The sequence below is a fragment of the Salvelinus alpinus genome, chromosome 23 (genome assembly GCF_045679555.1).
Source record: "Salvelinus alpinus chromosome 23, SLU_Salpinus.1, whole genome shotgun sequence".
NCBI lineage: Eukaryota > Metazoa > Chordata > Actinopteri > Salmoniformes > Salmonidae > Salvelinus > Salvelinus alpinus.
Genome location: NC_092108.1, coordinates 48,884,218 through 48,895,168, shown reverse-complemented (window position 1 = coordinate 48,895,168; position 10,951 = coordinate 48,884,218). Strand labels below are relative to the sequence as shown.

Genomic DNA, 10,951 nt, shown 5'->3' with positions numbered 1-10,951 from the left:
GAAAACATCCCACTGGGCACACCACATAATTTCAGCATGGAAATGTGGGTAATATTTGGTTGAGATGTTGATCAATGAGATTTCAAGCTTTATTCACACAAAAGACAGCCAGAAGTTTGTTGAATTCTAGTGTTTTATCAAGCACAACCAAATTTCTATGGAAAAACCATGTCTGATTTGTCATCGAAATGTGTTGTCATTGCGGGTTTCAATCATTTAAAAACACAACAACGTTAAAATGGGAATACAATGTCAGATAGATTTACAACAACTTAATGTGTTATCACCATGCTTCATTTAATAGCACAACCAAATCACCTGGATTGCAGTTGAGATTACATCAATGCTGTTCGAGATTCTGCATAGATTACTATAGCAATTGTGAAGCTCTCCACAGACCTGTGACCTTTGCATGCTATGTTGAACATGCACGCTTTCTATGATTACATAAGAAGACATTTATTGTAATCTTAAAATGTGGCCATGGGTGTGTTACTCGTTTTTAAGGTTGAATAAATATTGGCACATTAGTTTGTAAGAAAGTCTTACCTTTACACTATTTACTGTATTGCAAAAGTGATATTGAATTGTGTTTGGTTGTCAACGCAACCTAATATCAACATTTGAAGGAGATGTATATTTTGTGCCACTGACTTAGTCTGGTGTTAATTCAAGTTTGTCTACAAATGAATAATTTGTATGTTGGATACATGTCTCCATCTCAACCAAAAATCTAAATGAAAGAATAGTACTGAGTTAGATTTTTGGCTGAGATAGATAGAACATTTGTAGTAGTCAGTGATAAATATCAAAGCTGGGATTGGTTAAAATCCTGGACGAGAGACCAAATGGATAGCTCTAGATAGAACAGCTTTCCAGTAGGAGGTGCTGCCCAGCCTATTGTTTTTTTCTGATAACGGATATAACGTTGAAGATCTGACGTTGTTTCAAAGGTACAAGTTCAACATATTTTGTACAAGGTTTGTCTATGTTGAAAATTGGTTACCATGATGACATAATCCTGTGGTTGAAGTTTCACCCTCAAAAAAACAGTTTACGTTAAGGACTTTTTTCAAATCCAATGTATTTTTCACGTAGGTGCCATGTCACAAATTACGTTGAAACAATGTTGATTTAACCAGTTTGTGCCCGATGGGATACCACGGTATTTTTCTTCCCATTTTGTAGCAAAAATACGTTTTGGGTCATTGTTTGAAGAAATGAAATTGATTAAGTAGTTCTCTTGAATGATTATATTATACAAAAATCATGAAAACAGCTGGACAAATCTCTCACTCTATCTGTCTCTCTCTTTTTGTCTCTCTGGATCTGTGTGTGTATGTCTGTCTCTTTTTCTGTCTCTCTCTCTCTCTGTCTAGAAGACTACCAGTCTGCTGGGACTGATCCTATGCACCACCATCTCCTCTGCGATGCATACTTCACCCAAAGGGGAATACAACGAGATGCCCCCTCACCCGTTCACAGGCTCCCAAGACAGCCCCATCCCCCCTACGGACCTCCACATGGACCCAATGCGATCTGGCTACCCTATGCCCACCAACAACCAGAACATGAATGCCCACAGTGGTCCAATGCCCCCCTCCGACTACCCCAATCATGGCTTCCCCATGCCACCAAGCCCTCACATGAACATGACTGGGAACCGGCGAACTGGGGAACTGCTGGTAGTTGAGGACGGGTCGGAGCCGGACATGTCGTACTGCCAGACACTACTGGAGGTGCCAGTGCCACCACCCATGGACCAGGTGCCCTGGTTCTGTGTCTGCTCCCGCTGCAAGGCCAGCATGGGACCCAAAGGGGACAGAGGAGACAGGGGCCTGACAGGTATGTAGAAAGGCATAGAATAGTATACATTTTTATTTCACCTTTATTTTACCAGGTAGTTCCATTAGAAGTAGAAAAAGAGATGTACACTCTCTTAAAATGGTTTATCTGAAATGGATCAAAAACATGTCGTTTTTTTCAACCTAATTAGAAGTGTGGACCTTAACTAGCTGCATTCACAGTCTTTGCCTCATTCTCTGTTCTCTCTCTGCCACTCTCAAGCATAGATATAAGATATTAAATACAGTACATTAGCTAGCTACATATTGTTTACGTCATTGTTCTTAACCCACAAAGGTATTCCAGGAAGTCCTGGGAGAAGAGGACTCACAGGGTTCAGAGGTCACCCTGGGTTCGTGGGCCGCCAAGGGCTGAAGGGTAAGTGATACTTGTCAATTCTGTTAAGACTCAAAAAAAAGCAAAAAAGCTGTGTCTGAGCAATGACTGTAAAACAAGCTTGCAGAAAATGATTTGCAACTTTGTTCTCTCTTTCTCTTACTTTCTACCTATTTGTTACAGGTCAGAAGGGTGATGAAAATGAGAAGGGCGAACGTGGGCTAGTGGGTTTCACCGGCACCAAGGGGGCCCGCGGCTTCAAAGGTCAGTCAAACAACAGATGCAGAACTTAAACTCATCTCTCCGTCATCCAACTTTGGAACTTTAGATCTCATCTATGTGTATGTATGCGTGTGTGTGTATGTGTGTTGTGCGCGGTGTGCATTTTTGTGTGTTTCAGGGGACAAAGGGGACCAGGGTCTGGAGGGTGCACAAGGAGAGATGGGGCCCCGGGGAGAGGTAGGGACCTGTCCTGCGTCCTGTGAAAGTGTTCAGGGCCGTGCAGGACAACCAGGGATACCCGGAGTGGCTGGAGCCAGGGGTCTCCCTGGAGTAGCAGGCCCTCCAGGGACTACGGGGTCCAAGGGCGAAACAGGGTACATGGGTTCCCCTGGGGTCCCTGGGACGAATGGTGAGAAAGGTGAACTAGGGGCGAAGGGCGAGTGCAACTGCACAGATGGAGCAGACGGGGCAGACGGTCAACAAGGGATCCCTGGGTCCAAGGGAGTGCAAGGTGAGTTGGGCCCTCAGGGTGCCGTGGGTCTCAACGGTAAAAAGGGAGACCAGGGTGACCTCGGTATGATGGGCATTCCCGGGCCATGCTCTCCAGCCATCCAGTCCTCATTCACCGCCGCGCTCGGCACAATTTACCCGCTACCGGACAAGCCCGTGCCGTTTACCCAAGTCATCAACAACCGGCAGTTTCATTTCGACCCCATCATGGGCATCTACAGGGCACCAGTGAACGGCACCTATGTCTTCAGCTACCACCTGATGGTGTTCAGCAAGGTGCTGAAGGTGGGTCTGTTCCATAATTTCAACTCTATCGTGAAGACCACAGAGCCAGCCCAACTGGGCACCGCTAGCCACCAGGTGGTGCTCCACCTGGTCATGGGCGACCGGGTGTGGCTGCAGGTGAAGGACAACATCTCCAACGGCATGTATGCTGACAACGAGAGCAGAAGCACCTTCTCTGGCTTCCTGCTCTACCCCGACTCCTGCGACTTGCCCTTGTTCCGAGACTTTCCTCCAGCAGGCGCTCCAGGTGGTGACGAGGGGATCTATAGTTGGGGGTAGATAGAGGAACCATCCACCACCCCATCGCCTTAGTCAGTGAGAGTCAGGTACACAGACACAGGTTACACACACATAGAATTTGAAGACACACAATCCACATACACATACATTAACAAGTTCTCGAAGTTAACACCAACAGAGCACCTTCTATAAATCAAAAGCCATTTCCAATGGCCTGTTAGCTCTGGGTAGTTTTCTATAACATGAATGAATAAAATTTCCTACAAAACGACCTATTTGTTTGACTGATTTGTTTATCTTAATGAGTGAGAGTGTGCTCATGATTGTATTGTTTAGCAAAATCTCTTATTCTTGCATAGTGCAGATTTAGGACATTTTATTCCTGGAGCTTTGTGACCTCCACATTCACATATAAGCTCCATATATGAGAACAAAATCTCAGTTAACTATTTTGAATTTATCTGCTTTTTGATACAAAAATCCAACTTCATGTTGCTACTCACATGTTTACAATATTAGCGGTCTGATAATAAGAGCTATATTTTTGGGATTCAACATCAGAGCTATTGTAAAAATAAAAAAAATCTGCATAAGACGGTTAATATTTTCGACTGCATGAATACATTTTCATGTCGTCCACAAGATTTAATTAATGAACAGAGACGGTATAGGTGTAGAGGAGGAGCTGCAACAGGATACTTCTGCTAGCTGTTTTCAAAGTAAAAGCTGTGTGACTATCTGACGTTACCTGACCATCGCTCCAGCTAGCTAGCTTTCGACCAGGTTAGTTATAAACAAGGGCCACCAACAAGCAACGTTCGTTAGCTAGCCAGCTGCTTTCCATCAATACTTGGTGTCTTTATATTTAAAGCATCAAGCTAAAGGCTAAAGCTAGCGAGCTATCATACCAAACAATTGTGTGTGTCTGTAGACTGTACACGGCTCATTCAAGACAATCCAGCCCCAGCTAACAAGGCTTGACATACCAAGTTTTGAGCATCACCATCTCTCTGTCATGAGGTGAGTATTAATTAAGTATCAACAATTGTCTATATGCTGTAGGTAGCTAGCTATAGGTGGTTATTCCCTCCACCTAATAATGGCAGAGATGAAAGGAATTAGGATGGATCGTTCAATCATTCTCAATAATAATTAGTGAGTATAGGTGAGTATATCTGTAGAGGAAAAATAGGTGGGAATACTGAGTATGCCAGCGTATGACCACCAATACCCCTGCACCACTGGGTGAGATTGAAGCTGGCAGTGTTGACAGTGACACTACACATATATATTAAAATCCCAAACAGCAAGCAATGCAGGTGCAGGTGGATAGGAAAAACTCCCTAGAAAGGCCAAAACCTTGGAAGAAACCTAGAAGGAACCAGGCTATGACGGGTGGCCAGTCCTCTTCTGGCTGTGCAGGGTGGAGATTATAACAGCACATAGCCAAGATGTTCAAATGTTCATAAATGACCAGCATGGTCAAATAATAGTAATCACAGTGAACAGGTCAGGGTTCCATAGCCGCAGGCAGAACAGTTGAAACTGGAGCAGCAGCACAGCCAGGTGGACTGGGGACAACAAGGAGTCCTCATGCCAGGTTGTCCTGAGGCATGGTCCTAGGGCTCAGGTCCTCCGAGAGAGAGAAAGAAAGAGAGAAAGAATTAGAGAGAGCATACTTAAATTCACACAGGACACCGGATGAGACAGGAAAAATACACCAGATATTATAGACTGACCATAGCCCCCCCCCGACACAAACTACTGAGACAGGAGGAACTCTAGAGCTCTGTCAGTGACCATCGGGTAGTTGGTCATCTCCCTGACCAATTCCCTTCTCCCCCGTTTACTCAGTCTCCCTCGATTGCTCTAGGAAGAGTCTAGGTGATTCCAAACTTCTTCCATTTAATTAAGAATGATGGAGGCCACTGTGTTCTTGTGGACCTTCAATGTTGCAGAAAGGTTTTGGTACCCTTCCCCAGATCGTGCCTCAACATAATCCTGTCTTGGCGCTCTACGGACAATTCCTTCAACCTCATGGCTTGGATTTTGCTCTGACATTCACTGTCAACTATGGGACCTTATATAGACAGGTGTGTGCCTTTTCAAATCATGTCCAATCAATTGAATTTACCACAGGTGGACTCCAATCAAGTTGTAGAAACATCTCAAGGATGATCAATGGAAACAGGATGCACCTGAGCTCAATTTCAAGTCTAATATCAAAGGGGCTGAATACTTGTATGTAAATATGGTATTTAATTTTTTTTTTTATTACATTTGCAAAAATGTAGAAAACTGTTTTCGCTTTGTCATTATGGGGTTTTGTGTGTAGATTGCTGAATAATTTGTTTTATTTAATCAATTTTAGAATAAGGCTGTAACATAACAAATGTGGAAAAAGTCAAGGGGTCTGAATACTTTCCGAAGGCACTGTATGTGATGGGATGTATAGACATTATGGACAGTTTATGGATACAATATGTAGTATATCTGTAGAATACGTAGGATAGAATGGTATATGTACAGCAAGAGTTAAATAGGATAGGACATGACTAGAATACAGTATATACATATGTGGGTCAAACAGTATGTAAACAATACTAAAGGGACCAGTGTTCCATGACTATGTACTTAGGGGCAGCAACCTCTAAGGTGCAGGGTTGAGGAACTGGGTGGTAGCCAGCTAGTTACAGTGACTAAAGTTCAAGGCAGGGTACTGTTCTGGGCAGAGGCCGGCTAGTGGTGACTATTTAACAGTCTGATGGCCTTGATAGAAGCTGTCTCTCGGTCCCAGCTTTGATGCACCTGTACTGATCTCCCCTTCTGGATAGTAGCGGGATTAACAGGCCGTGGCTCGGGTGGCTGAGGTCCTAGATTAACTTCTTGGCTTTCCTGTGACAGCAGGTCCTGGAGGGCAGGCAGTGTGCAGGCAGTGATGCATTGGGCAGACAGCACCACCCTCTGGCGAGCCCTGCGGTTGCAGATGGTGCAGTTGCTGTACCATGCAGCGATACATATCCCGACAGGATGCTCTCAGTGGTGCATCTGTAGAAGTTTGTGAGGGTCTTAGATGCCAAGCCAAATTTCTTCAGCCTCTATAGGTTGAAGAGGCGCTGTTGCACCTTCACCACACTGTCTGTGTGGGTGTACCATTTCATATGTACACAGAGCAACTTGAAGCTTTTCCCCTTTTTTTGCTAATCTTTTTCAAGGGTGTCAATTGTTGGAACTGATTATATTTTGTCTTGGCGTGAAGTTGTTAATATATTTTTGTTATGTTACAATAAAAACATTGACTTTTTAGTAAATGCAGCGGGTTCTGTACATTTATGAATCATTGTACATATTCGCCAGCTGTCCGTTTTGTAATGAATGAATATGTGTTAGGAGTAGACATGATCATTTCCCTAGGAAATAAGGGCAGTGAAGTTAAACAAACAATCGCATTAGTAATTTTATTCTTACAAATTTATGGGGTGATCACATCAGAGCAAAAGCAAAGTACCAGTTACTAAAATTACCACACTTGAGTATAAAGTTCTTAACAGAAATCAACCATGGAAATATACAAGACATAACTAACTCTTGCGATTGCCATATCAACAGAGTTGATTGGAATTGTTTTCAGTGAAGCTCAGTCATACAATAACGGTAAAAACTATCACACAATTGAAATACAAAACCTCCATTAAAGCGTTCATATTTGATGATCGAGGGCCTCTGTACATAATAATCCATACATAAACACCTCTACTTCCACCCCCACCATTTGCTGTCTGCCATCTGCACCCCATCTGCACCCCAGCTCCCTCTGACCACAGTTTGAGGCGTTAGCCTACCAGAATCTTTGTGCATTTGGGCAGGAGTGTCTGGGAACGAGATCAAATCAAACACAACACAACTGAGAATGCACATCAACTTCATAGAACAGTGAAAACACTTCACACCCACCATTTCTCTAGCCACCCTTTGCCTTGACAGCTTTGCACACTCTTGGCAATCTCTCAACCAGCTTCACCTGGAATGCTTTTCCAACAGTATTTAAGGAGTTCCCACATATGCTGAGCTCTTGTAGGCTGCTTTTTCTTCACTCTGCAGTCCAACTCATCCCAAACCATCTCAATTGGGTTGAGGTCGGGTGATTGTGGAGGCCAGGTCATCTGATGCAGCACTCCATCACTCTCCTTCTTGGTCAAATAGCCCTTACACAGCCTGGAGGTGTGTTGGGTCATTGTCCTGTTGAAAAACAAATGATAGTAACACTAAGCCCAAACCAGATGGGATGGCGTATCTCTGCAGAATGCTGTGGTAGCTATGCTGGTTAAGTGTGCCTTGAATTCTAAATAAATCACAGACAGTGTCACCAGCAAAGCACCCTCACACCATAACACCTCCTCCATGCTTCACGGTGGGAACCACACATGCAGAGATCACCCGTTCACCTACTCTGCATCTCACAAAGACACGGCAGTTGGAACCAAAATTCTCAAATTCGGGCTCATCAGACCAAAGGATAGACTTCTATCAGGTATGAAGGTTAGACCCAGATGCAGACCACGTCAAATAAACAATAGTTTAATATCCCAACAGGGGCAGGCAATAGACTGGTCAAGGCAGGCAGGGGTCAGTAAACCAGAGGTGGGGCAACAGTACCGGGTGGCAAACCCTACCTTGTAACAAAACAACTGATTGTCTCAAATGCATTAAGAAGGAAAGAAATTGGTCAAATTAACTTTTACCCAAGGCACACCTGTTAATTGAAATGCATTCCAGGTGACTACCTAATGTTGCTGGTTGAGAGAATGCTGAGAGTGTGCAAAGCTGTCATCAATACTTGGAAGAATCTCAAATATAACATATATTTTGATTTGTTTAGCACTTTTTTGGTTACTACATGATTCCATATGTGTTATTTCATAGTTTTGTCTTCACTATTATTCTACAATGTAGAAAATAGTTGAAATAAAGAAAAACCATTGAATGAGTTGTGTCCAAACTTTTGACTGGTATGTGGAGGTTGAGATGTGAGTATCCTGGTAAAAGGAGATCAAGGTCATGTTTTTCGGGATGCTCTTCCTCAGAGGGAGTAGCATCAGAAGCAGCAGGCTAGAGCCCTCACACACTAACCCCTTCAGAGAGGACAGAGGGTACAACACAGTCTGCCTTTTCACTTACTACACACACACACGCACACATACACAGGTTAGAGCCTTCAGATACATACCCTCTAACCGAGCACATTGGGAAACACCCTTACGTAGACACACCTTACCTCGCACCACACACAAATGAATCTCATAAGATTCTCGATGCAGACTTTAAGCCTTTCTATCTGGAAATGATGACCATGTGTTTGTTTGTGTGCTCATCGATTCCTGTGTGTGTGTGTGTGTGTTACCTGTAGGGTGTGGTCTAGCTGCTGCAACAGCTCCATGTCTGTTGATGTTCTTCTCTACTGAACATGTGTAGGATGTGAGGGATTGTAAGGTACTGTAATTCTGCATCCAGCTTCTCTATGGAGAAATAATATTCTACACACAAAGTCAAATACATGACATACTGTCCGGGTCCTTCTCTAGAAAAACAGAGGGAAATATGTAATTATACTCTAGTACAGGGGTATTCAACTCTTACCCTATGAGGTCCGGGGCTTGTTGGTTTTCTGTTCTGCCTGATAATTCATTGTACCCTCCTGGTTTCCCAGGTATAAATCAGTCACTCAGAGGGAAAAAAGACAGTGGAACTGGCTTCAAGGTCCAGAGTGTAGTTTGAGATCTCTAGTATATACAACGTCATACCATGCAAGGCAGGGGATGGCAGAAGTGCTGTGCCTGCTTATATGTGTAGTGTCACTGTCAACACTGACAACTTCAATCTCACCCAGTGGTGCAGGTGTAGCGGTGGCTATACGCAGGCATACTCAGTATACCCACCTATTTATCTGAAGACATACTCACCTATACTTACTAATTACCATTGAGAATAATTGAATGGTTGAACAATTGACCGATCCATCTTAATGACTTTCATCTCTGGCATTATTAAGTGGAGGAAAGGACTACCTATACCTAGCTACCTACAGCATATAGACAATTGTTGATAATTAATTAATACTCACTTGATTGCAGTGTAATGGTCAAAACTTGGTGTGCCAAGCTGTGTATGCTGGGGCTGGATAGTCTTGAACAATCCTTGTACAGTGTACAGACGGACACACGCAAGCACACACACACACACCTGTTTGGTATGATAGCTAGCTATCTTTAGCCTTTAGCTCGATGCTTTGTGGCTTTACATATAATCTCCCTGTTGTCTGTCAGTAAAGCCACCAAGCATTGAAGGAAGTCAGCTAGCTAGCTAACTAACATTACTTGTTGGTGGCCCTTATTTATAACTAACCTGGTCGAAAGCTAGCTAGCTGGAGCGATGGTCAGGTAACGTCAGATAGTCACACAGCTTTTGCTTTAAAAACAGCTAGCACACGTATCCTGTTGCAGACCTTCCTCTCTATGCCCACACCATTTTTGTTCATTAATGTATTAATCTTGTGGACGACATAAGAAAAATGTATTCATACAGTCAAAATGATTATCCGTCTTAGTTGTTTAAGTTCGGATATTGATTGACTGAATTTTGAAGTAACCTTACACTATATTTGACTTACACTATATTTGGGTGAATTGAGACTCAGTGAAAGCAAAAGGGTATTGAAACATGTTTTGATGGCATATGGACCTCAGAATAAACTGCATGTCCCTGAATGGCAAAATAATTAGTTTCTTGAAAAAGGCTCCTTGCAATTTAGGAGACATTGGGCTATTATGGAATTTGGTACAGGTGGTTTTTGGAACAGATGTATACTCCTCAATAGTATCTAAAGTGATTGATGATGCATTGTGATACAGGTCGATACAGTATGTTGTTTTGTGATTTGTAGTACATGGATTTTACGGTTGTTGCTTGTGTTTTGTTCTGTATATTGCTCATCCTCGCCTAAATAAAATGTAAACTCTCGGTCTTTGTCTGTTTTTGATTGGTTTGACCGTGCGTCCGTCTGTGTCGTTCATACTTATTTGTGTGTGACTTGTTGAAGCACAAGGGACAAATATGCCCTTAACAACACCTGTGAGGCAGCCCTACACTCTTACAAAAAAAGTGTTCCAAAAAGGTTATTTAGCTGTCCCCATAGGAGAAACCTTTTTGGGTCCAGGTCAAATATTTTTGGGTTCTAGGTATAACCCTTTTGGGTTCCATGTAAAACCCTCTGTAGAAAGAGTTCTACATGGAACTCAAAAGGTTTATTCAAAGGGTTCTCCTATGGGGACAGCTGAAGAACCCTATAAGGTTCTAGATGGTACCTTTTTTCTAAAAGTGTGCCTCCCAGGTAGATTTTAATCCAACCCCCGCTGAGTAAAGCCTGCGTTGACAAAGTATCTTCCCTGTATGAAAGGATGCTATGAAAATGTAATACTATAGCTTTTGTGAGAACATCTCTAGCTTTTAATACCAT

At 43.0% G+C, this 10,951-nt stretch overlaps 1 protein-coding gene across 1 annotated transcript; it reads left to right on the top strand.

Moving 5' to 3' along the window:
* The first annotated feature begins 1,386 nt into the window (after positions 1-1,386).
* LOC139551363 (complement C1q and tumor necrosis factor-related protein 9-like) lies at positions 1,387-3,688 on the top strand. Its single transcript, XM_071362850.1, has 4 exons — positions 1,387-1,845; positions 2,143-2,223; positions 2,365-2,445; positions 2,582-3,688. The coding sequence occupies exons 1-4, from the start codon at positions 1,431-1,433 to the stop codon at positions 3,475-3,477; spliced, it is 1,473 nt and encodes a 490-aa protein (XP_071218951.1). The 5' UTR covers positions 1,387-1,430; the 3' UTR covers positions 3,478-3,688.
* Positions 3,689-10,951: the final 7,263 nt, after the last annotated feature.

What these genes read in the sequence shown, in the direction of transcription:
- LOC139551363 (XM_071362850.1), top strand. Translation starts at nt 1,431, where the DNA reads ATGCATACTTCACCCAAAGGGGAATACAACGAGATGCCCCCTCACCCG. An exon ending in AGGAGACAGGGGCCTGACAG is followed by an intron (nt 1,846 to 2,142) that starts GTATGTAGAAAG and finishes TAACCCACAAAG; the next exon opens with GTATTCCAGGAAGTCCTGGG. An exon ending in GGGGGCCCGCGGCTTCAAAG is followed by an intron (nt 2,446 to 2,581) that starts GTCAGTCAAACA and finishes TGTGTGTTTCAG; the next exon opens with GGGACAAAGGGGACCAGGGT.